The 25746-nt window shown below is 53.8% G+C and overlaps 2 protein-coding genes across 2 annotated transcripts; both read right to left on the bottom strand.

The window, feature by feature from the left end:
- Positions 1 to 1752: 1752 nt before the first annotated feature.
- Positions 1753 to 2283, bottom strand: TMEM275 (transmembrane protein 275). Its single transcript, XM_043449714.1, has one exon. It carries the CDS (start codon positions 2281 to 2283, stop codon positions 1753 to 1755), a length of 531 nt encoding a protein of 176 aa, XP_043305649.1.
- A 14461-nt stretch (positions 2284 to 16744) lies between these two features.
- Positions 16745 to 25229, bottom strand: KNCN (kinocilin). The gene is made up of 5 exons (XM_043447666.1): positions 25079 to 25229; positions 20811 to 21060; positions 19663 to 19731; positions 18929 to 19003; positions 16745 to 17005 (listed from the first exon to the last, which is right to left on the bottom strand). Exons 2-5 carry the CDS (start codon positions 20959 to 20961, stop codon positions 16926 to 16928), a joined length of 375 nt encoding a protein of 124 aa, XP_043303601.1. The 5' UTR covers positions 20962 to 21060; positions 25079 to 25229; the 3' UTR covers positions 16745 to 16925.
- Positions 25230 to 25746: the final 517 nt, after the last annotated feature.

Below are 25746 nucleotides of genomic sequence, written 5' to 3'. Positions count from 1 at the left end.
TGAGAGGGAGTTGCTCTACTCCGGGTTCATGGGAGGGGAGCAAGGCAGCAAGGAGGTCAGAGGAAGAGAGCAAAGCCCCAGGGCTGGTGGGAAGTGCCTGGGTGGGGGCAGAAAAGCAGCAGAGCCCAGTCTGGAAAGAGAAGGGGAGGCTGATGAAGCCGAGGGTGGCTGGGCAGGGAGTCAGGGCCAGCCAGAGATGGTGGGCCACTGTGTGCCACCATCACTGGGCACTGCTTGCCTGGGTCCCTGCAGTGAGAGAGGGGCTGGCCCAGAGTTGCAGGGTCTTCTTCCCCGCCCCCAGCCCCCTTGTTTCTCTTGCAAGGCAGCCTGCATTCCTCCTCCAGATGCTCTCACCCACCTGGACAGTTCAGAGTCTGCAAGCCCAGCAGAGGCCATGAGAAAGGTATAGGCTTTGCAAGACCTGGGAAGCCCGTCTTCCCTCATCATCCCTGCTGGGTGACCTAGCCCTCAAGAACACCCCCCTCCACACATACACAGACACATACACAGACACACATACACGCGCGCGCACACGCTCCCACACAGGTGTGATGTCAGCCAGTGCCACCCAAAATACTCCCATGCTCCCCATCTCATCCACATGGCCAGGCCATCTCACCCATAGTCACACTCATATACTCATCTAGCACCCCCGCCCCCAATCTGACACTGTGTTTTCACAGTTGTTCACAGCCACACACAGTCTCAGACAGTCTTATGTTTACAGTCACACGCTCCTGGGGCTCTCTTCTAGGTCTCCAAGAGGAGCTGGTGCTGAGATGATGAAGCACCAGGCACTGGCTGGGAGGACTGCAGACTCCAGGGTTCAAGATCGGAGGTCTTGCAGTCAGGACTCGACTCCAAAGGTACTTTATTAAGGAGCAGAGCGAGGCACAGCGGGAATGCACAGTGAGGTTCAGGTGGAGACCTTCAGGGTGGGAGGAGGTCCTCTCTCCTCCCTATCTCCCCCAGCCCACCCTGTTCTGTATTAGTGGCTCAGCTCACTCAGGCTCCTCTTTCCATGGAATTCTCCAGTCAAGAATACTGGAGTGGGTAGCCATTCCCTTCTGCAGGGAATCTTACCTACCCAAGGATGGAACCTGGGTCTCCTGCATTGCAGGGTTCTTTACCATCTGTGCCACCAGCAGAAAGGATGGGAGTGTGCTCAACCCAGCTCTACCTTATGGATGATCTGGCTCAGATCAGATCCTTCCCTTCATTAATCCCAAACGGTCAGGTTGGGGTAGAGACATGGAGGAAAGGGAGGCGCGGGAGGGGAGCTCAAAGCCTTTCACAGCAGGCGGGCACAGGAGACGGCCCAGGCCGACCAGCGCGTCTCCCCGCTTCCTCCCACCCCTCCAGGGCCTTGCTGAGTTAACCCCCTCAGAGTGGCTCTGTTCACACTACCCAAATACCATGGGTGGCGGGTGGGGGAGGGGGAAGGTCCAGCAGCCCAGTTCCACGACATCTGGGGAGTGAGGTAAACTAGAACCCAGCAGACCGCACCCAAAGGGCCAAGGCATTGCCCCCTCCTTTGAGGGCTGTCAGTGCCCGGGCACCGTCATCACATTCCCCTCCCCACCTCGCCCCCGGAAGTTCCAGAGATGGGACAGAAGAGGCCACCTGTGCCCAGCCCCCAACCCGTAGGAAAAATTCCTTTTTCTTGTCTTTCTCCCCCTCCCTGTTTTTTCTTCAGTGGCACTGATGGGAGGGAACCGGGACAGGGGAAGTCGGGGCCGGCATCCTGGTTCCTTAGGGGGCGACGCCCTCCCGGGGCAGGTCGAGCCGGACCCCGTCGGCGCGCGGCGCGTAGACGGTAGCGGACGCGGGGGCGTCCAGGGCGAAGGGGCCGGGGCCCGGGCTGGAGCGGCCGGACGACGCGTCCGAGGCGGCGGGGCTAAGCTGCACGGCCGTGGTGTCCTGCGCCGTGCGCTCGCTGCTCTCCATCTCCAGCGCCACGCGCCCGCCGCCGCCCTGTCCGGGATCCCCAGCCGCTGCCGAGCGCGAACGGGGCGCGGGGCCGCGGCGTCGGCTACACACGCAGCAGGCCGCGAAGAAGCCGAGCGCCAGCACGAGCAGCGCCGGCCCCACAACGAGGGGCGCGTTGTGTCCGGGGACGAAGGAGGCGAAGGCTCCCACCAGCGTCACGTTCACGCCCGCCAGCAGCAAGCACAGGCCGCAGGCGCAGAACAGCGCCGTGGACGCCGGGCCGGGCAGCCGGTCCTGAGCGCGGCCCGCGGGCCCCCGGGCCGGGGGCCCCTGGCTCTTCTCTGGGGGCTGCATCGACCTGGGGACTCCGGGCACTCATTCAGCTTCCTCCTGCCGCTGGCCGCTGCCAGCCCACATGTCAGGGTCTCAGCTCACAGTCGTCCTGTGGGCAGAGGGCAACGGAGAGGTCAGCCGGGCATCTGGGCTTTCCACCCCACCCTCGGTTCTGCGGCTCCGTTCAGTGCCTGGGAGCGCAGAGGTAATGCCATCTTGGCTAGCCCCTGCCTCTGCCTCTGTGAGACCTTTTTTTTTTTTTGCCGCACCTCGAGGGCATGGGGAACTTCCCTGACCAGGGCTCGGGCCCCTTGCAGTGGAAGCCAGGAGTCTTAATCTCTGGATTGCCAGGAAAGTTCCCGCCTCTACCTCTGGGAAGCAACAGCTCACCCCACGTGGGGAGAGTGGCTTCTCCACCTCCTCCCTGGATTTCCTCGTGGCAGGTCTTGCTATCTTCTCTCCCTCCCCACTCCCTCTTGTCCTCCAGACAGACGCAGACCCTCCACCTCCTCTCCTCCAAGAAGCCTTCTGTGGCTAATTAAGTGAGTGCTGTGCTTAGTCCCTCAGTCGTGTCCGACTCTTTGCGACCCCATGGACTGTTGCCCACCAGGCTCCCCTGTCCATGGGGATTCTACAGGCAAGAATACTGGAGTGGGTTGTCATGCCCTCCACCAGGGGAATCTTCCCAACCCAGGGATCGAACCCAGACCTCCTGCATTGTGGGTGGATTCTTTACTCTCTGATCCATCAGGGAAACAATTAAATGAGTAAATAGCTATAAAGTGCTCAGCTCAGTGCCTAGGTGCTCATTACCTGGTGATCATGACCAGTAGTCCTAATCAAAGGGCAGGGGCAGCTCTTGGGATTTAGACAACTTCCTCCCCTGAGCAACAGAGGCCCTAGAAACCATCTGGTCTAGCCCCAGCTTGTCCAGAGGAAGAAACTGAAGCTCAGAGAGATCTATGGATTTACCCAATATCCAAGGCAAGGACCTTGTGACCTGCTTCCTGACCAGTGAGTGACCTTGTGACAGTGAGGAGCTCCTGAGGTTTTAGATGGCAAGTGAGAAGGGACAGTCCCTACATGGGTTGGGCTAGAGCAAACCCAAGGCCCCAGGTCCTTCCTAGACTGGACATTCTACTAGATTCCAATCCTACCCCCATCAGTCCCCCAAGATCATACTGTTGACTCTAGACTTAAAATCCCAATCACTGACTAGGATCCCCTTCTAGGATTTTCTTGTTGTAACTGGTTGTGGGATCTATTATTGGATTCTAGAATTCTGGGAATGCATACAGAAGCATCAGAGTCTGGGGAATTTAAGACATCTATTTGAGAATTCTGTTCTATAACATGGAATCACAGGTATTAAGGCCCTGGAGGATGAGATCATTGCCATGGAGCTGTGCTAGAATTGTGAAAAGTGTCAGAAGAGGGCTCTGAGTTGGAGTGGGAGGGGTGTAATCAGAGCCATGCTCCGCTGGGATGAGCATGCTGGATGCGTAACAGAGCATGACCTGGACACAGGGCCTCTCTGCTTTAGTGTTAACACCTATTGTTGCTTAGTCGCTAAATCATGTCTGAATCTTTTGTGACACCGTGGACTATAGCCTGCCAGGCATCTCTGTCCATATGATTTTCCTGGCAAGAATACTGGAGTGGGTTGCCATTTCCTTCTCCAGAGGGTCTTCCCAACCCAGGAATCAAACCTGTGTGTCCTGCGTTGGCAGGTGGGTTCTTTACTGCTGAGCCACCAGGGAAGCCCTGTGAGTGAAGTTGCTCAGTCGTGTCCGACTCTTTGCAACTCCGTGGACTGTAGCCTGCCAGGCTCCTCCATCCGTGGCAAGGATACTGGAGTGGGTTGCCATTTCCTTCTCCAGTTCACACCTGTAATTTGGGGCTATTATGAGAACCTACCTGATGGGATGTGGTGATGACTAAATGCTTTAAGCTAAATCAAGTGCTTAGAACAATGAAGAACATAGTGAGAATTCCATATTAGTCACGTTGTTGTAGTGGTGGCTGATAGAGAAGAGGCTCTGAGACCTCAGATCTGGGGGGTTGGTCATGTCAAGTTTGGAATCCGAACAGTTTCCACCCTTCAGGTGGAAGGGCCTCAGGGACAGGCCCTGAATTGTCCTTCCTGAGTCCAAAGCCTGTACACAGTGGAGTTGGAGAGAATTTGATGACAGGGTGTGCAAAGGTGAGGACTAGTATACTAGTGAGGGACAGTTAGGGTTGTCACTCTGGGCCCAGGTGGGAATTAGCTTGGCCCAAGCAGGTCAGAGGGCCTGGAGGCCATTTCCAGGTCTGCCCAACCTGGTGACTCCAGGGCACCCTCTCCTGGCACCATGCTGTGAAGTGGCACCAGGGAAAGTAGCAGCTTTCCTGGGACTCCAGCCAGAAGCTCCTGGCTGACACACTACACTGGCAGGAATTCAGAACCCCCAAAATCCTGGTAAAGAAAGCATATGTTGACCCTTGAGGGCATCTACCGACCACAGATTCCTCAGGAAGCTCCCTGTTTGCACAAACCATCTGCTGTCTTTAATCTGCAGCTGTTGGTTCTGCCAGGCGGCAGTAGCAACTGCTGAAGGGGTACAACAATTTACAGTTTGCAAAGCATCTTCACATCCATGACATCACTGAAATACCCTTGCTTGATACTTATTAACAGCCACATCTTACAACTGAGGAATTGGAGGCTCAGAGAGGGAAGTCGATTTGTGTCTAGTGGCTAGACTAAAAGGACGATCAGAATCAGAGAACATATGGTCGGGTTCACACAGTAGGCAATCTTGTTTCATCTTTCTTTTTTTTAAAACCTTGGGGTTGATGTGGAGGTAAATCTCAACAGTTTCTTCCTGTTGCCCTCAGGGGGTGCTGTGAGATTCCCAAATTTCACCCCTTCCGCACCTCATCATTTTCTGACATTGTCCTTCTGTGGGAAAGGCTCTATCTGAGGCTGATGCAGGAAGCCCTTGAGGGAGGGATGGAGTCTAGCCCTTCAGCTCGCCTCACAACAGACTCTTGAAAGCTGACATTGGACAAGGGTAGGGAAGCCTGGGTGGCTAGAGGGTCCAAGGCTCTTGTTTCTTTTCTTTTACAGAGAAGACTCTTTATCTTTGGGTTTTGGCAGTTTTACTATGATGTGCCAAGGTGAAATTTTCTTTGTCTTTATCCTCTGTGGTCTTCCAGATGCTTCTACAGTCTGGCTTGATTTCTGCCTGTTTTGGAAAAATTTCAGCCATTATCTTTTCCTCTATTCTTTCTCTTCTCTCCTTCTGGAACCCTAATTGTGTATGTGTTCAACCATTTGGCATTTTCCCACACATCTCTTACACACTATTCTATATTTTCCAGTATTCTGCCCCCCCCCCCATTCTCTCTGGCTATTAATTCTACCGATCTGTCATCCAGTTCACTAATCCTGTCTTCACTTGTGTCTTCTCTGCTGTAAAATCAATCTATTCAGTTCTTAATTTCAGTTGTTACAACTTTCTAGTTCTAGAATTGCCACTTGATTCTATTTCATAAATTCCAGTTTTCTACTAAAAAACTTCCTCTTATGTATTTTCTTAAACGTATTAAACTCTTTGAAGTCCATGTCTGAAAACTCCAACATCTGGCTCTCTTGTTTCTATTATCTGTTTTATCGCTCTTGGTTTTGGGTCATTAAGTCTTATCTCCTGTAATGCTAGATAATTTTTTAATTAAATGCCCAACATTGTAGAGATAGCTTGAGCCCTGGGTAATACTATCTCCTTTTAGAGAAGATTTACTTTTGCTTCTGACAGACAGCTAAAGAAGGGACAGGCCACCTTAACCCAATCTGTTATTGCATTGACTTGGAGCTATATTTCAGTCTTCCTGAGTCTGGTCTATATCTGTTTAACTAGTTTTCCTAGAAGATAGTCTTTTGGGCTCCCAATTAAAAACTGGAGGTGTTTAACAGGGCCTTTCACCTTTTCCAGCCCTAAATCCCAATTCTGACTTCCCAACTCCATGGTCGCCACTGCCCCCTACAAACTGGAAAATGCCTTAAGGAAAAAAGTGAAATAAAATATTACTTCTCTTTTCTTCAAGATCTTGGCCCCTCAAGTCCTTACTACCTTTACCAATTGCCTTGGTAGCCCTCCCATGCCTTTGAACAGATTTCTTAAATGTTTAATCCAGCCTTTTTAGTTATCCTCAGTGAGTGAGTTGGTCTGATACAGGCTAGTCTTTCTTAGCCATAAAAAAGTCTAGATGAGAATCTGAAATTAGCATTTTCAAATTGCTGACTAAGTTAGTTGTGTTATGTTGAGCACTTTGTAAAAACATCTACTTTAATTTTCACAGAATGAGATTAAGCATTACTGTCTTATCCCCATTTTATATATGAGGATTTTAAGGTACAGAAAAATTCAAGTTTCCCAAGGCCATAAGTATCAGTGGAGGGGTCAGGATTTGAAAACTGGTGTCCTGATCCCAAAGCACAAGTTCTCAACCCAGTACAGTGCTAGGTTTGCTAAGTGCTTATTGAATGATTGAAGCACAGGGCACCGGCTTTATAAATAAGCTCCTGTAATTAGCAAGACAGCAGAGGACAGGGTGTGTTCTGTGTAATCTCTTAAGGAAGGTAAACTCACTTTGCTCTTTCCTTGGCTTGGTACACTCAGTTCAGTTCAGTCGCTCAGTCGTGTCTGACTCTTTGTGACCCCATGAACCACAGCACGCCAGGTCTCCCTGTCCATCACCAACTCCTGGAGTTTACCCAAACTCATGTCCATTAAGTCGGTGATGCCATCCAACCATCTTCTCCTCTGTTGTCCCCTTCTCCTCCTGCTCTCAATCTTTCCCAGCATCAGGGTCTTTTCAAATGAGTCAGCTCTTTGCATCAGGTGGCCAAAGTTACTGGAGTTTCACCTTCAACATCAGTCCTTCCAATGAACACCCAGGACTGATCTCCTTTAGGATGGACTGGTTGGATCTCCTTGCAGTCCAAGGGACTCTCAAGAGTCTTCTCCAAACCACAGTTCAAAAGCATCAATTCTTCGGTGCTCAGCTTTCTTCACACTCCAACTCTCACATCCATACATGACCACTGGAAAAACCATAGCCTTGACTAGACAGACCTTTGTTGACAAAGTAATGTCTCTGCTTTTTACTGTGCAGAGTAAAAGTTATGTGAAGGTCATAACTTTCCATCAAAGGAGTAAGCATCTTTTAATTTCATGGCTCAGTTCAACTAAAACAAATACCTGCCCAAGATCTGAGCTTTCAGGGGCTAATTGCCAAGGAGTGATTCTTACCTGCTCCTAGGAGGCAGCACTAACTCTGGAAGACAGACTCCGAGTCTCCACCGTAGGCAGAGAACAGGCTACGGGCAGACGGGTGCTGGGCTCATTTCTGAAGTTGCCTGTGCTGTGCTGTGCTTAGTTGCTCAGTCCTGTCCAACTCTTTGTGACCCTGTGGACTGTAGTCTGCCAGGCTCCTCTGACCATGGGGATTCTCCAGGCAAGAATACTGGAGTGGGTTGCCATGCCCTCCTCTAGGGGATCTTCTTCTCAACCAAGGACTGAACCCAGGTCTCCTGTATTGCAGGCGGATTCTTTACCATCTGAGCCACCAGGGAAGCCCCCTGAAGTTGCCTCCACCCTGGCTAATTGGGATCTGGGGCACACAGGGGAGGTGTTGCAGTTGTTCAGCTGTTGCAATTCCATCTGCACTACCCTTTCTGTCTGGTGGACTGTAGCCCTCCAGGTGGGGCTGTTGGATGCTGTTTTGCAGTGGGTGCTCTGGTTTGCTCTGCTGTGGGTGTCACTGGTACTATTCACTAAATCGTCTTGATACTCTCCCCTCTGAACACATGTTATGATTGCATTTCCTGGCCAATTTGTGATTTCCTGGCCAATGTGTGATAGTCACATTCATCACTTCTAGGATTGTGCTTAGTTGCTCAGTCGTGTCTGACTCTGTGGCCCCATGGATTATAGCCCGCCAGGTTCCTCTGTCCATGGTATTTTTTAGGCAAGAATACTGGAGTGGGTTGCCATTCCCTTCTCTATGGAGTTTTTAAATTCAGAAGCAGGATCCTCCGAGTTTGCACCATTGCTATCTCTTCAAATATCCCTTCAAACTCTGTCTCATCCTGAGTCCAGTCCTTAACCCCATTGCCTGAGCAGGAGGGAAGGTCATCACTCTGAATCTTGAATTTTAGTGAGCACCCAAGCTGCTGAACCTATAGAAATCATCTTGTTCAATTCCATCATCTACAAAGTGGGGACCCTGAAGTTTGGAGTGAGGAAGATCATGGAGGGAGTCTGTGGCCAAGCCAGACCAGACCCTGGCCTTTTCCCACAAAGTCAGGGCTCTGACCCTTGCTGTTCGCTGTGCCTGACCCTGTTTAGGCAGCCAGACTGCCCCCTGTCCTACCTCGGCCTGGGAGACCATGTGGACTCTATTTGGGAGTCCAGGCCATAAACTCTATTTGGGGCAGAGGCAGATGCTAAGGACTGGGTCTCAGATGACCAGGGTTCTTGACTTTGGCCTGGTGGGGCAATGTGAGAGGGCCAGGGCCCCTCTCTGGGCCTCAGCTATCTGAATGTAAAGGGAAAAGTTGAACCAGGTGATTGTCTCTGAATCCATCCTCCTGCTGCTAGTGGTTTGTGAGGGTGGGCATGAAACCTATTAACAAATGACTGCCAATATGTTAAAAAAATCTAAAAAAAAAATGGTATATCCTTCTGAAATATGGCTATTCTTTGCTTTGGGATGTGATTAAGTCATTCCCCCTACCCTGCCCTGCAGAAGTAACCTGCTGCTTGACTGCCTGATGCTGGGGTGGGGGGTTCTGACTTTGGGGGAGGGGCACTCACATTGAATAGCGACTCAGTGCTAAGCCCTTTCCCACACTAACATGTTTAATCGTTACTATGACCCTGTGGGGCTTCCCTGGTGGCTCAGATGGTAAAGAATCAGCCTGGAATACAGGAGACCAGGGTTCAAGCCCTGAGTTGGTAAGAACAAACCCCTGGAGAAGAGAATGGCAGCCCACTCCAGTATTTTATGCTGGAGAATTCCATGGACAGAGGAGCCTCGTGGGCTACAGTCCATGGGATCACTAAGAGTTGGACACGACTGAGCGACTAAGCAACTAACACTACCATGACCCTACGAGCTGTTGCAGTCCTGAACCCAGTTCACCCAGTGAGAAACTGAGGCTGGGAGAGGAGAAGAACATGGTTTACTCAGTTGCAAAAGGTAAAACTGGGATTTGAACCCAGATCTGTCAGATTGAAAGTCATGTTGTTTTGCTACAGCAGACTTTCTGCTTACTGGAAGGTATAGAGGTGTTTGATTATTTAAAAAATTAGTAGTTGATTATTACTATCCAGCCAACAAGCTTGGGGCCCAAGGAGGGTGGTCCTCTTTTTGGTGGATGCAGAGCTCCTAGGGCGGGGGGCTCTGTCTGAAACCCCTTCAGGTCAGCCTGCCCCACCCAGTCCCTGAATCTGGGATGTCTGTGTTGTTCTAGAGCAGTTGCTTAACTGGGGGCAGCTGCCAGGTCTCCTGGTTCCAGGTTCCTGCTGCAAGGGCCCCAGAGCTTCCAGGTGAGCATGAGGGGGCTGGGGCTTTGGTCAAAGCATCAGGTGCTGGACCATGCCTGCTGTCCTCCATGTGAAACCAAGTGCCTCATTTGCTCAGTCTGAACCCCTTACTGTGAACCCTTCTGTTTCCCTGAGCTTTGGCCCTTCTGTTCCCCTTCAATCCCAGAAAGTCTGGGCCAGCTCCCTCCCCTGCCCTCCCCATTGTCCCCCTCCATCGCACCTCCATTCTCAGGGAGCCTCCCACATCACCATTACTCATTGCCGGCTTATTCACTACCCTGGAAACTCTCAGCTTCTGCCAACTGAATTCTGCCTCCTGGGAGCCCCCAAAGCTGTCACCACCCCCACCCTAGCCAGTCCCAGAGCTCCCATACACCCTGTCCAGGCAATAGACTCATGTTTGCGTGGACACACACACACACACACATACAAGCACAGAGGCTCACATGGATTCTCTGGAAACAAGAGAATGGAGAGAATGAAGTCTGGAGGTGTGGCTTCCCAGCTCCTGTGTCGTCAGACAGCTGCGGCCCTTGATCCTCATCCCTGAGTGCTTGTGCACATACATACACACAGGCATCACATGTGTACACTCAGTGGCTGGATATACCCAGAAACACACACACAGGTGCATTACACACAGAGCTGAAGACATAGGCCAACACATAGCCAGCCAGCCAGACACTCTCCGTTGCCTGCCTATCTGGTGAGAGGAAGCTGCTGCCCAGCAGAGGCACCTCTGGAGACCTGTCTGCCCAGAAGCACGGAGATGGACAGCAGGCTGTCTGCAGAGGACTGCCCTTCCTGCCCACCTCCTTCCAAGGCTTTGGGATGTATGCTTGCTCTTCCAGTGCAAATCCCCTGAGGGGCTTCAGCATCCTTTGCACAACTGCCTCACCCTGCACCCTCCTAGAGCCTTGGCTCCTCCCCTCTAATTCCCAATTCCTCCCTTCCACCCCAGCTACCCTTCCCCTCATCACCCTTGGCATCTCCCTGAACCCTTTCACCTCTGAGAAACCCAGCCATCCCACTCTTGACTAAATTCTGTTGCTACCACCATAGAAACACCTGTACAGTACCTGCTATGTGCCAAACACTGGTTTAAGTCCTTTACATTGTTGTTGTTGTTCAGTTGCCCAGTCGTGTCCAGCTCTTTGCAGCCCCGTGGACTGCAGCATGCCAGGCCTTTTATATTATTAACTCATTTAAGCCCTGTGACAACCCTATAGATAGATGCTATTGCCATCTTCAGCTTTGGATGGGACAAAGAGGCTCAGAGAGGTGGAATCACTTGCCCAAGGTCACAGACATGGTGATAATAAGTGGCAGTGCTGGGACTCAAACCTAGGCTGTGTGGGGCTTCCCTGGTGGCCCAGTGGTAAAGAATCTGCTTGCCACTGCAGGAGACACAGGTTTGAGCCCTGATCCAGGAAGATCCCACATGCCACAGAGCAACCAAGCCCATGCACCACAGCTATTGAGCTCCAGAGCCCGCACCAAAGCTACTAAAGCCCTGTGCTCTGCGACAGGAGAAGCTGTCGCTATGAGAAGCCTGCACACTGCACCTAGAGAAAGCCTGCGCAGCAAGGACGACCCAGCACAGCCAGAAGTAATAAATAAAATTATATTAAAAAAAGTCTCAGGCTGTGTGTTTTCTATACCTGTGCTCCTCACCATGACTGCATAGCCTCCAGCTGTCACTGTGCTCTGATCTAAGGCCATCCGGGAACTCTGCTTCTTCTCCATAAGCCTCTTGTCTCTGCTTCTCTCTGCATCCACCTGAGGACCCACACTGCCTCACTTCGCTTACCCTCTTGCAGTTTACCGTGTCTTGCAACTTGTTCCTTTGTCCTTCTGTCAAAGCTGCCAGAGATGCCTCAACTCCGTGTGGGTCCAGCTTTCTGCCTCCTCCACGTTTGTGCCCAAACTGTGAAGCTTCGTAGGTGAAAAGAAAATCGGCTCCTAGGCAGCAGGGCCTTTGTGCATCCCTGTCTTTGGTTTGACTCTGGCAGCCCTCAAGGCTCCCAGGGGACATCCCCCTTCTTCGTCAGAGTCCATCACCCCCTCACCACGCCTGCATCTCCTCCTGGAGGCACTAGAGCCTCTCCCTCTTGAAACCAAACAAAGCCCCCATCTTCCCCACATCTGCCTCGATTTAACCACGCTCCCCCTTCTTGAGAGTGCTGGCTACACCCCCACTTTACCTCCTTCTCAAAGGTCAATCCACTCCCATCTGGCTTCTGCGCCACCACGCTTGACTGCTGGCTCCAAGGCCACCAGCTGCCTCCTCGTTGCTGAATCCAGTGAAGATTGTTCGTGACCTCTCCACAGCTCTGGACCCGCTGAACCCTCCTCCCTGGAAACATTCTCCTCCTCTTGGAAACAGGCCTCTTAAACTTCATCCTCTCCCACAAAGCCCAGACTGACAGCCAGAGACCAGCTTCATCCTTGCTCCTCCTCCCCTCTTGTCCCACACCAGCCCTGCAGGCGCTTCCCTCCAGGGGTCTCTAGAGCCCACCTCTTCCTCTCTAGTCTCACTGCTACCCTACGCAGCTCTCCTCCCCTCCCCTCCCCTCCCCTCCCCAGGGAACCCCTCCTGGGCTTTCCCAGCCCTGGCTCCCTCTAGGCCACCCTCTCGATTTTGCTGGAGTGGAGCTGAACTCACCAGGTGTGGTCGGGTGACCATGCCGCTTCTGCTGCTTTACCTGGCTGACTCCAGTTCAGAGCGCAGCTGGGACGTCACTTCCTCCAGGAAACCTTCCTCTGCCTCGGTGATGGGGAACTCCTGTGTCCAGGTCTGCATTCCCCCAATGTTCTACCTTGAGGATCAGAGTTATATCCTCCTTCTTCACTGCCACATTCCCCCAGTCTCCCCAGGTGCCCAGGGAATGTTGGTGAAACAAATGGTTAAGGTCAGAGGGACCACTGTCACCTGCTTTTATCTGTCTTTTGATTTGGAGGTTTCTCAGTGCCCAGTTCTCTCTGATTCCCTCCTTACTTTCTTGGGAGGGTGCAGTGGGCAGCTGGGTGGGGACTGGAGGTGGATTCTAGGGCAGATTCTTACTGAGTTAAAGAGAAGGAGGGATCAGGGCAGAGCAGAGAGACCCAAGGCAGCCCCCCCATGATGTCTGACTCCCTTCTGTTTCCCCCTCTCTGTGGTTCTCATCTCTTTTCAGAGGACTGTGCTCAAGGTACAGGTCCTTGCCCTCTTGTTTGGTGCTCCTCAGTTCCTTCGGGGTTTAGGGCTGGATGGACTACCCCCTCTAGTTCTAAAGCTACCCTCCTCATCTTCTGCCCTCTCCTGCCCTCTTCTTGCCTTCCCACCAGCCTGCCCCAACACCTGTAGCTTGCACTTGCCTGAGCCAGTTCAGTGGACACTTCTTGGTTGGTTCTGCCTGGGGCCCCTCAAGGGAGGAAGGATCCCTAGAGAGCAGGGCAGCCACGGGGCGCCCACTTGATGGGGCTGGGTAGGGCAGTGGCCGCTGGCCCCCCTCACTCACCTGGTTGATTGCTTGCAGATCCCCGGCTTAGCAGGTGGGCGGGGGAAGGCGGGCGCCAGGGAGCAGCCCCCAGGGACTGGGAGGGGCCAGTGGCAGGCTTGCGGGCTGCGCAGGTTCTGAGCGCGCGTCTTTGCGGCTCCTCGGCTCCGTTTGACTCCCCCCGCGGATCGTCGTTCGCACCAAGTCTCCTCTCCTCTCCGGCTCCAGCTCCGCGCCGCCCTTCTCCCTTCCCGGTTTCTAGGTTTCACGCTTTTCAAGCGCCTGGCAGTGAACTCCCAGCCGCCCACACGCTTTCCAGTCTGGACTTCTGGAGTCCGGGATGGATACGTTGTCATTCACTCTGGAGTGAGGGGTGTGGGTCGCACTGCCTCTGTCTTCAGTCTCCGGGAGATTACCCTCCCTGGGTGGAGGAGGGGGATGGAACTGTGGGAGGAGGAAGATTTTTCCAGACATGAGTCTTATTTTCAGCACCCTTTCTCCAATCACCCTCCACCAATCCTGCACCCTAGAAAGAGGTGTGGTCCTGAGGCCCTTATACAGCTCCTGGTGGGATTTGTAAGGGTTTCTTAGAGGATGGAGGAGGGAGTGGGAGGAGGGAGTGCTGGGCACCAGCGCCTCCAGGCTGGACTGTGTTGGAAAGGACTGTGGGAGTCTGAGGTGCTGATTTTCCAGGATCTGGTGAGTTCAGCTGGAGGAGGATCTACAACCCCCTCTTCATTCATTCACTTATCCATTCATAAATCTGCCCTGTTGCGAATCACATGCCAGGCAACCTTCCTCCTGATAGTGGTTTGGGAGGGACCACTCTCCTTCCATATGCAGATGAAGAAACTGGCTCCAGGCTTCAGGCTGTGGTTCACCCCCTCTGCCCCTCACCCGGTGAGGGAGTGCACAGAACCAGGATGTGAGTATTATCACTAGACTCCAGTTCTCTGGGTTGACCCAGTGGGGATGTGACTTCCAGGGGGCTGCCTGGACCCAGTACCCCCCACCTTTGGTATATTCTCTGCACTTAGTCTGAGATTGGCCAGCACAGCCACTGCTGAGGTCAGAGTGAGGCTACTGGACAAAACTAATTTCATTTATTGAACAGACTGTTGAAAGACCTGGGTCCAAAGACCTGGCTTTGTCCCCTCACTCCCATGCTGAATGGAGGGTTCTGGATCTGCTCAGACGGAAGGGGGCGCTTTCTCCTCACACTGCCCACCACACCATCCCTGCCTGCTAGGCCCAACCTCACCTCCTTCCAAAGCATGCATGGGGAGAAGGCAGACTCCACATGGCCACTCCTGTGACCAGGTTGAGGGGGTGGGGGGAGATCAGCGGTGGGGGGTGGGTAGAGATGCAATTGGGGAGGAGGTATGCAGACACTCACCTGGACTGGGGGGAAGGGAGGACTCAGGAAGCCCGTAGCAGGGAAAGAGAAGAAACAGGCCCAGGCCTGGAGAACTCCCAGAGCTTCAAGGGTCCTTTGAGCCCCCACACAGCTCTTCCTCAATGGACCTAGCTCTCGCCTTTTCATGTGTTCACTTCTTAATTTATTGCACTCTGATCCCCAGCACTGCTCTGTATCTGGCCCTGTCAGGCATCTGGGATACCATAGGCCAGCCTGGGGGAGATCACGGGTGGGAAGGGTTGATGGTGGGTGAGGCGGGGACCACAATCCCCATGGCTCAGGCTCCCCCTTCCCCACTTCTACCCCATCCCCCCCGGGCATCTCTTTGGGGCGCTGCTGGTGAAGACTGAAGATGGACCGGAGGGAGGGTTTCCTTATTGATCAAGGAAACCAGACCTGATCACCAGACATGATGATGATGTTGAGGGGAAGGAGAAGGGGCAGGGAGCAGGCAGGAGGGACATGAAAAGGAGGGACATGGAAGGAGGGGAACGCTGACTTCCCTTGGGCTGGAGGAACCACACTCCGCAGCCCACCAGCATTTGGGAAGCTGGTTCTATCCATGGAGCTCTGTCCCATTGTGGTTGGGGCATTGGTCCCTGGGGTCTGTGCAGAAGGCAGCAGAAGGTAGAGCTTTGGGTAGGTAGAGAGAAGGAGCCTGAATGCGAGGCCTGGCTCCACAATCTCTCACCATGGGACTCGATTCCTTTTCCTGCAGAGCCTCAGCTTTCCCATCTGTACAATTGGATGGTCTTTCCTCCTTCTGGTGTGGGTTTCTAACATCCACTGGGAACTTACCATGTGCCTGGCTGTCAGCTCCCTACTTTAATGAAGGGGGAAACAGAGGCCACTCAGAGTGCTATGGGCTGTGATGGAGCACAGAGAATCAGGGGAGTCTTCTAAGAGGAGGCGTCATCTGCAGTGATCCTTGGAGAATGAGACTCCTCATAGCTTGTCTTCTGCTTAGCAAACAGAACAAGAGCCGCATGGAGCAGAAGTCTGCACAGAGGTCACCCTGAGGGCTCAGGCATGTGAGGGGCAGTGGGGCGGGGAGGAGCAGTGTTTTCTGCACAGTCACACACAGGCCAGGTCTGCCTGGCCCCAAACCCTGTGATTACGTGGAGCCTGAAATGGCTCTCCAGGGAAAGCCTAGGGAATTGTTTCTCCACCAAATTTAAGCTATTTAACATTTATTGAGCACTTACTGTCTACCCTTATGCTAACTGGAAAAAGGGCAATAAACAGTAGGTTTAAACAAAATTAGTAATTGTTTTGTGAAAAAGGGGATTTCAACCTGCCTGGAGGGTGTCAAGAGAGGGAGACAGAAGCTGGTGGAAGAGGATGTGGAGGGCATTGTGGTTGGGGGACACTTGGAAGGGGGCCTTCAAAGGTGGAGGTTTGATAGGCAGAAAGGCACGAGTCGGAGGCATCCAGAACACAAGCCAGGGCTTGGAAGCTCGGATACGTTTAGGTTGCTCAGGAGCAGTGAGAGGGTGGGGAGGAGAGGAAGGCTGGAGGTCTTGTCTGCAGTCAGATCCTGAAAAGCCTTAAACAGTGGAGTCAAACCCCAGGAGTCTCAGCACAGGGGTCAGCTCAGGAGCCGCCTCCTCCTGAAAGCCTCCAGGCCTTGCCTCCTGGGCTCTTGTCAAGGCAGTGACCATTTCATTTTTCCAGGCTCTGCCCCTTGTCTGGTTCACTGCTGCTCGGGGCCTGTCCCTGAGGAGTGGTTCAGAGCTTCTGATATTCAGAAGAGTCTGGTCCAGCCCCTCAATCCAGCCAGTGAATTCTTGAGGCCCAGGGCCAGGTCTTCGGGGCTGAGGGCTCAGAACCCGGCTGTGGTTCCTGAGGGCCTGTAGCTCACTTCCCTGGCCAGGCTGGAGCAAGGGACTGGGGCATCACTGGGTCCCACATTCCAGAGAAGCCGGTCAGTACATCAGAAAGGTGAGAAAGCTGAGCTGCCATCAGGAGAGAAGATCCAGGTCAAGAGCCTGAGACTAGAGACAGCTTGGTCCCAGCCCTGCCCGACGCAGGGATCCATTTCCAATGGCTCTGGCGGATGCAGGTCTGGCGTCTCCAGGAGCTGGTTCTTCTCAGGTTTGGATCCAGGCAGGCTCTGAGACTGGGGGAGCAGGGGAAAGAGGGCGCAGGGCAGGGGGCAACCCCTCAGCCCCTGCCTCAGCCCTCCCCAGTCCCCCGGCCCCCAGGCTTCAGCTTCTCCAGGGTTCTGCTCACTGTGGACAGGCTGCTACGGGCTCCTGTGGGAGAGACCAGGACAGGGTGGCTAAGTAGACAGATCCTGGGTCAGAGCCTCCCAGAGGGACCTGGGGTCAGAGGGGATAGAATGGGGAGGGAGGGACTCTCTGGGGGCAGCCTGGTTTAAAGAGACATGGATGGTCAGAGTGGCCCTTCAAGAGGAAAGCAACATGATGTGGGAGTTAGAGGCAGGACTGGGGGCTAATGGCCTGGTTTCTGGCCCCACCATTTCCCAGTTGAGTCTCATAACCTCCCTGGGCCTCAGGCAGTTCAGTTCAGTTCAGTTACTCAGTCGTGTCCGACTCTTTGCAACCCCATGTGCAGCATGCCAGGCCTCTCTGTCCATCACCAACTCCCGGAGCTTGTTTAAACTCATGTCCATCGAGTCGGTGATGCCATCCAACCATCTCATCCTCTGTCGTCCCCTTCTCCTCCTGCCTTCAATCTTTCCCAGTATCAGGGTCTTTCCAATGAGTCAGTTCTTTGCATCAGGTGGCCGAGGTATTGGAGTTTCAGCTTCAGCATCAGTCCTTCCAATGAATATTCAGGACTGATTTCCTTTAGGATGGACTGGTTTGATCTTTTTGCAGTCCTAGGGACTCTCAAGAGTCTTCTCCAACACCACAGTTCAAAAGCATCAGTTCTTTGGGGCTCAGCTTTCTTTATAGTTCAACTCTCACATCCATACATGACTACTGGAAAAACCATAGCTTTGACTATATGGACCTTTGTCAGCAAAGTAATGTCTCTGGCTTTTTAATATGCTGTCTAGGTTGGTTATAACTTTTCTTCCAAGGCACAAATGTCTTTTAATTTCATGGCTGCAGTCACCATCTGCAGTGATTTTGGAGCCCCCCAAAATAGTCTCTCGCTATTTCCACTGTTTCCCCTTCTATTTGCCATGAAGTGATGGGTCCAGATGCCATGCTCTTATTTTTTTGAATGTTGAGTTTTAAACCAACTTTTTCATTCTGCTCTTTCACTTTCATCAAGAGGTTCTTTAGTTCTTCGTAATGGTGGTGTCATCTGTGAATCTGAGGTTATTGATATTTCTCCCAGCAATCTTGATTCCAGCTTGTGCTGAAGCATGTTGCTTGAGTCAGGCATTTTGCATGAGGTATTTTGCTTATAAGTTAAATAAACAAAGTGACAATATACAGCTTTGATGTACTCTCACAATTTGAAACCAGTCTGTTGTTCCAAGTCTGGTTCTAACTGTTGCTTCTTGACCTGAATACAGATTTCTCAGGAGGCAGGTAAGGTGATCTGGTATTCCTGTGATCCGCACAGTCAAAGGCTTTGGCATAGTCAATAAAGCAGAAGTAGATGTCTTTCTGGAACTTTCTTGCTTTGTTAATGATCCAACGGATGTTGGCAATTTGGGCCTCAGTTGCCCCATATATAAAGTGGGGCTAATTACAGTACCTGCCCCATATGGCTGTTCTGAGAATGGAACAAATCAACATATGGAACGTGCCTGGAACAGTGTCTGGGATGGAACCTTTTGCTGAGTGCTCAGTGTCCTACCATGGGCAGCAGACACCAGAGGTGGGGGTACCTTTGAAATACTCTTGCCCTGGAATTTTCCAGTGTGGCGGGATGGAGGAGGAGGGAGATGCCCAGTTTTGGGTACCAACTCTGAGAGTTGGATTCCACTATGGGAGAGGAGAGTGAGAAAATAACGGCATTGGGCTGGGGCAGTATGGTGCTATACTGGGCCTGACAGAGAAACCTTGGGGACCAGAGGGGCTGAGCTCCCCTGGGAGCAAGAAGCATTTTGACTAAGCTTGTGGAAGAACTATGCAACACTTCCACCTCCCTGTGCTTGGAGAAGCCCCCTTTGCACTTCCATCATGGTGGCTTCTCTGGGGCTGTGTCCCCAGAGGGGAAGATGGAAGATAGACTCTGGAATTTCTGGAACTTACCCTCTTTATTTCCATTGGTGCTGGATCTTCCCTCACCATGGTCTGCCCCTGGCTGGGGGTGGATTCTCAGGCTCCCTGTAGGATGAGAGCACCCCAAGCCTTGTGGTTACTGAGCCATTCTCAAATCAAGTCCAGCTCTGGGAAGGGAAGTCTTTCCTGTTGTCTACTCCCCATCCTGGCTGCTGTCTTTGCTCCACTACTTTCCTTTACGTCCCATGATCTGCACAGATTTGGGGAGGGGAGAGAAGGTGGAAGAAATGGGCCCTTGAAGGAGAAGACAGCAGATATTTAAGGAGGTGGGGGTCCTGGGGAGAACTGGGGATGAATGTGTAGGACTGACGGAGATGGGAGTACCTATGTGGGGAGCTGAGATGAGGTGGGGAGCTATCCAGGGTCCTGAGGTCTCAGGGCAGCTAGAGGGTCTTTATGGAAGCTCAGGGATGAAGTAGGGTTATCTGGAGATCTCCGAGGCTTTGGGGAAGGAGGAGAACTTATCAGGGGAGATGGGGGTTCTAGGTCCTCTGAGCCAGTTCATGGACTTAGTGGAAGGTTGGAGTCTGTGTGCAATCACAGAAATGACTACACAACACACACACTCATACACAGCATCTCTAACACACGCAGCCAGTACAGTCACACATGTGGGCTTGGCTGCACTGCAGTGGGCTGCAGACTTACACACAGAGGGTCTCATGCAGTTCTTGGCGGAGGTGGGGACAGGGGAGAGGACTCACCTATCGTGGGCAGGATGTGGTCCAGGTTGAACCGAGACTTCAGGAAGGGGTAGGCCAAGATGAGGAGCCCTAAGAGGAGAGACACGGAGGGGTTCTGTGGTGAGGAGGGAGCCTGTTTAGGGTGAGCTGTATGAAGCTGTGGGCTCTGAGCCTGGGGCTGGGTTATGGGTGGGCATGGGAGGAGCATGAGTGGGCAGGGTTGGGACTGTGGGTGTGTGAATGTAGCCTGTGAATGTGTGCGTCTGTTGGGGGGGCATTCCCCAACACCCAGCCCCAGGAGGGGGTGGGGAGCAGTGCCTTTGGGGGAAGGGGTTACAGGCTGTGAAGGCGCAGGTTCCTGGCTCCACCTGCCCAGGTGATGGCAGGCTGGGTTCTTCCTTCCTCTGAAGCTGGAAATGGGCCCATGGGCACGCTCAACTCTGGTTCCCCACCTTCCCCTGGAGACCCCAAGGGCAGGACTGGAGGCTCCTTAGGGAGCTGGGGAGAGGGTAGCAGAAGAAGGGGTCCTGCTCCGTCACTCCCAAGGGCTTGGCCCCTGGCCTGAGTTCACAGGTGCAGATGCCAGAGCCCACCGACCTGGTGCTTCTGGTTCTGCCCGGGGCCCAGGGTGGTGGAAGGGGTGAGGGATGGTACCCAGCACTACTGTGCGGATGTCAGTGGGCCTGGTCCGGACAGACAGATGCCTGGACAGACAGATCTGCTGCAGCAACATTCCAGGAAAGAAAAGGAAACCCTTGGTCTGAGCTGGGTCCTGTCGGGGCTCAAGCGGGGTGGGGGGTCCCACAGAGAACTCTGTCCTTCTCTACACACCTCCCACCAACTCATTCAGAACAAGCCTGTGAGTCCTAACGCTAACTCTAGAGTCCAGGGCTTGGGACTGGGAGCCAGAGCGGGAGTGGCCCAAGAGCAGTGGTCACCAGCTCATGCCCACGCCTCCTCACCCCTGCAGTGTGCCGTGGGAATCTCACCCCAGCCTCCTTCTCCTTCCTAGTACCCCTGATGGCTGCCTTGCTCACATCTCCAACTTCCATCCTCCCCAACTGATTCCTGGTGGCCCAGCTCTTCCCTCCATTGCTTACTTACCTGGCCATGGTCCCCTCACCCCGCCCCCCACCCCAGCTCCCTCTCTGAGCCCAGCACCTTCTCACCCAGACCAGCAGCTCCAATAAAGACCCCGCCCATGGCAGCTGCAGCTTTGGAGATGGAGACACCGATGATGATGCTGCCAGCCACCAGGCCGAGGGCCACGCAGGCCAGCTGCAGGCAGCGGAAGTCTCTGCTGCTGACGGGGATGTCCATGCAGGCCTACCCAGGGCACTGCCTCCACCAGCGGAGCCTGTCCCCGGAACAGCTCTGGAGGTCTCGGTCCTCTTGGATGTCTCCTTGCTGGAGCTCCACCTTCAGGAAGAAAGTCTCTGGGCAGTAAGATTCTGGGCTGCTAACCTTTGGGTTTATCTGCAACCCTATCCCACCACAGTCTCAGGGGCCCCACCTTGAGTGAAGATCTCTCCCAGATCACCCCAGCTTACTCTTCCTCCCTTATAGGCTCCTGAAGCTGGAAGCCACTCTCGGGATTCCTGACTGACCACACCCGGCCTTGGCTACCAGAGCTCTGGAGAGCTGGGCCTGTGCCCTGGGGGTTAGCCCCGCCAGCCTCCTCTTGGGAGAGCTCAGCCTGAGCTTCCCTGCCCAGGACATCCTGCCCCAGGTCCCTAGAGCCTGCTCAGGTGCCACTGAGCCTCAGCCTATTAAAGTTTAAAGCAAGTTGCAAAGGGGAGGGGGTCCAGAGGACCAAGCTTCCTCAGAGATGTAGGCAGCAGGAGGTGCTGAGTTATTCATGAGGTTGCAATGTGAGTTGCTGCCCACAGGCCCATGAGGGCAGTCAGCCAAGGTTCCACTGTGGGTCCTGGAAGGGGCCGAATGAGCCGGTGGCGTCATCTGGTGCTCGGCAGCCAGAGATGTGAGGACTCCCGGCCGCATGCTCAGGACCCACTCTGCTGCCCCTTTGGTTGGAGGTGAATCCAAGGTCCCTGCTTGGGCACTTGGAGATGGGAACCTGGAAGGAGACCTGGATGAGGCTCATGAGACAGACAGGAACAGCGACAGGGCCAGGAGGAGGAGAGGGGGAGGGTCCTTCCATGGCCATTCTCTACTTCCACCCTGGCCCCCTCTGGGCCCCAGGCAGGTGAGGATGGTCTCTTCTCCTCAAGTAGGCTCCTTTTCAGTTGCAGTGGGATGAGAAGGGGAGCCCCTCCAGCTACCCTGGGGTCCTTGGTCGGGGGGCTAACAGGGAGGAGCAGTGGCGGGGGCAGGATGGGAGGACACACATGCAGGCTAGGGGCCAGGGTTGGGAGGAGGGATTGGCAGGGGCCGGGTTATCAGCAGCCGGGATCAGGAGATTGGGACAAGGCTGGCGCCTCCTGACCTCCAGGCTGAGCTCTGTCCAGCCTGTCTGACCTACTTGCAGGATCCACCAAGTGAAGATCGGGCAGTGGTAACCCCTCCCCAGCCTGGCCCAGCCCTGTCCCGTACCCTGCACCAGCCCTCAGCACTAGTTGCATTCTCTGGCCCTTTGTGGATCACCACAGTCCCCGGGGTCCCATCACCAGCCCCAGTGGCCTCTCTTTGGGTCGCCTGTCTCTCCCCTCCATGTCTGCATCAGACATAGCCAGACCCAAGGTCTCTGGCCTCCTGCTGCCCCCACAGCCCCTGTCCACCTTCTCCTCTGTGGCCCTTCTGCTGAGTGTGTGCGTGGCTCCCGCTGCCTGGGGACCCCTCATCCTGCGGAACTCTGCTTGGGCAGCCCCAGCTCTGAGGAGCCACTCCTGATGGCAGCTGAGTGGTCATGTCACCACGCTGAAGTGCTGGCCACCTGCCCCTATTCTCTGTCTCCTCTGTAGACTGTGGGCCCCTTGAGGGCAGGTTCACGGACTGAGCGCCACTGTACGGCTAGAGGGCACGTGGTGTGGGCTTCCGGCTGCAAAGACGTTGCCCAGGGAGGGCTCGGGCCTGCCCAACCATCTCGGATTGATCGCGGGCGCCGTGGGAGCTCTGTCCCTAACTGGAGGCTTTCCTGGTGGGGATAGAAGCCTGGGAAGACCAAGGTCATCTGACCGAGCTTCAGCTGAGGGAAGGCCCCGCCAGGAAGCTGGAGTGAGACCTCGGCAGGGCAGGTGTGAACTCAAAGGTGTGGGGAAAGGAGGGTTGACCACAGAATACCAAAGGGCCCCTGAGCTGTGTTCCTGGCCCTCATTGGGGAAGCCCCTGGGGGTGGGCGTCTCCAGCCACAGCTGCAGCTGCCAGCATCCCCTGTCCCTTTCACCAGGATGAGGTCTGATTACTCTTCTAATTAGTCATCAAATGACAGCCGGGTCTGTCACACGTAATTGATCCCCCACTGACTAGTTTTAGAAAGAGCCATCAAAATAATCGTCCATGGAAACGTGTTCCTGAGACATCAAGCTTTGGGAACCCGAGCACCCCCTCCAACGCCCTTGGCCTCCATTAAGTGTTTTCATAACTCTGGCTGGGCGAGGCCTGTCCGGCTCTTCTCCCGTTGTCAGGCTGAGGGTGATGTGTGCACGCCATCAGCAAGACAGCACTCTGGTTCCACATTCTGAGGTGGGAACCTCACACTGTGGGCCTCACCTTGCTCATCTGGTGAATGGGGATGAGGATGGCAGGGGAGTCAGGGGTGCCTGTTCATTGTGAGTTTCCGATTCCAGAACACTCTGATCTCTAAAAACTGGAGACAAGTTCTAAATTAGAGATTTTCTTTGACATTGTAAATTCCTCTGGGCAGAGAGGCAGAGCAGAGACTGTGGAGGAGAGACACATCGAGCCATCCTCAGTTACAAGATCACAGAACTTCCCAGCTCCTTTCCAGAACAGATGGGGACACCGAGACATGGGGAGGTGGAAGGACAGCCCGAGTCCGCGATGGATTCTGGCGTCCAGCTTCCCCGCTCAGTTGGGAAAGAGGCCAGCACATTTCTAAACTGTCTTCTCTGAGGTGGGAGGAACTGGCAACCCCACCATCAGAGGGAGATATTGTGTTCAGAAGAATCAGGCCAAGTCCTGCACGGTTCCCTCATGACAGGAGTGTCACTAAAGGCCACTGCAAATTTGTGACATCTCCTCTTCTGTTTATTCACACTGTTCCTGGGGTTCTCAAGGCAAGAATGCTGAAGTGGTTTGCTATTCTCTTCTCCAGGATTGATTACAAATGGAGACAGGGAGACTTGCCAATTTTTTCCTGTAGCAATTTTAGCCGTACCAGCCCTGAAAAAGCAAATGTATGCTTGCCCTTGGGTGGTGCTATCACAGGTAAATGAGATGGAAGCCCAAGGCTCTAGAGACTGACCACCCCACATTTCCCCACCCCCAAGCTCAGAGCCCCCCGTGCCCCCGCTGAAGCCTGGGTCCTCCAGGCCCCTGGATCCAGAGTGTGGCTGGGCCTTGGGTCACCACTGAATTCTGTCAGAAAATCTCTTCTTCTCATCTGGAGGCTAGGGTTGGAGGGGGCCTGCCTCTGCTCTTTCCTCCCCGGAAGCAGGAAGTCCAAGAGTGGCATGGGGTGGGGAGGAAGGGTGGGTGAAAAGACCTCAGCTTGGTTTAGTTCTGTTTATTTTCCTTGAGGGCTGGGGACCCTGGAAAGGAGTGTGATTAATTCACCGATCCCCTGGGGGATGGGCAGCTTTCCCGGACTGTTCAGAAGCTGAAGTCAGGGAAGCGGCTTCCAAGGCAACTGCTACCATGGCAACAAGTGCCAGCCGTTGGGGGGACCTTGCTTCTCACTGCTCCCCTCAGACCTCAGCAGCTGGAGCAGCTGGCATGGGACCAAGGCACTGCTGATCGCTGAGCTGGATCTGGTGAGGGGCAGTCAGCCAGGAGGGAAGAGGGGCCTTCAGAGCTCAGGCAGGTGGACCCTTGGAGGGAGAAAGACTCCAGCACTGTCCCTGACCCCCCATGGAGCTCAGACAGGAGTGCTCAGTGTCCTTGAGAATCAGGAAGGGCTGGAGCTGAGGCCTGCCAACCTGGGTCTGGGGCATTCCCACCCTCTTCTAAGGGCAGCTAGCACATGAGCATAGAGCTGGGACACTGGCTGCCACAGTTCCAGGTTCCAGAGCCTCACTTAGCATGTCTGCCTTGGCCCAGCACAGCCAGGCACAGGGCCTGGTCCCCAGAAAGGGCGGGAGACTTCCCAAGGTCACCAGTGAAACAGTGACAAAGACTAGAACCCAGGGCCCCTGGTCCCCAACCTGGCTCTTCCCCTGGCAAAACAGCTGCCCTTTGGGGACAGGGACCCTGGCTCAGAGGGACAGAGCAGAGTGTCAGCAGAAGAATCCCACAAAGGGCCAGAGGTCAGCCCCATGTGGAAAACCCAGACCCACCTCCACCCACACAAGACGCTTACCTCATCTTCATCACTGGGGCCCAGTTGAGCAATTCTGGCCCAGGAGACAATAATAACTACAACTATCACAGCTAACAGGCTTCCCTGGTGGCTCAGAGGTAAAGAATCCGCCTGCCAATGCAGGAGACGCGGCTTCAATCCCTGCATTGGGAAAATCCCCTGGAGAAGGAAATGGCAACCCACTGCAGTACCCCTGCCTGGGAAATCCATGGAGAGAGGATCCTGGTGGGCTACAGTCCATGAGGTTGCAAAAGAGTTGAACACAACTTATCGACTGAACAACAATCACAGCTAATATTTACTGAGCACTTACTATGTGTGCTTGGAACTGCTCTAAATACATTTATTAATTTGTAACTTCACAACAGCACCATGAGATAAACATTAGCTTCCCCAGTTTCTGGTTTAAGAAACTGAGACTCTTGGAGAATTAAGTAACTTGCCCAAGGCCAGTAAGTGAAACAGCTGGGATTTGAACCCAGGCAGCACAGCTCTGGGCATCAGGTCTGTGGGAAAAATTCCACTTCTACCTTCCTAGCTCTACAGCCGTGGGCAAGCTGGTTTTTTTTTTTCCTTTCTCTGCTTGGTTTTTCATGTTAAGTGCCATAAAATAGCACCTTAACTCATATGACTGCTGTGAGAATTAAATGAGATGCCTGTGAGCTTCT

The sequence above is a fragment of the Cervus canadensis genome, chromosome 2 (genome assembly GCF_019320065.1).
Source record: "Cervus canadensis isolate Bull #8, Minnesota chromosome 2, ASM1932006v1, whole genome shotgun sequence".
In the NCBI taxonomy this organism is placed as follows: Eukaryota; Metazoa; Chordata; class Mammalia; order Artiodactyla; family Cervidae; genus Cervus; species Cervus canadensis.
The sequence above is the reverse complement of the archived record's forward strand: the minus strand, read 5'-3'. Positions and strand labels throughout refer to the sequence as shown.

Excerpts from the sequence above, each read along its gene's own strand:
- TMEM275 (XM_043449714.1), bottom strand. The coding sequence starts at position 2,283 with ATGCAGCCCCCAGAGAAGAGCCAGGGGCCCCCGGCCCGGGGGCCCGCG.
- KNCN (XM_043447666.1), bottom strand. The coding sequence starts at position 20,961 with ATGGACATCCCCGTCAGCAGCAGAGACTTCCGCTGCCTGCAGCTGGCC. Across the intron at positions 19,004-19,662 it reads CCACATCCTGCCCACGATAG|GGAGCCTGAGAATCCACCCC; the intron begins GTGAGTCCTCTC and ends CTCATCCTACAG. Across the intron at positions 17,006-18,928 it reads CACCAATGGAAATAAAGAGG|GAGCCCGTAGCAGCCTGTCC; the intron begins GTAAGTTCCAGA and ends TCTCTCCCACAG.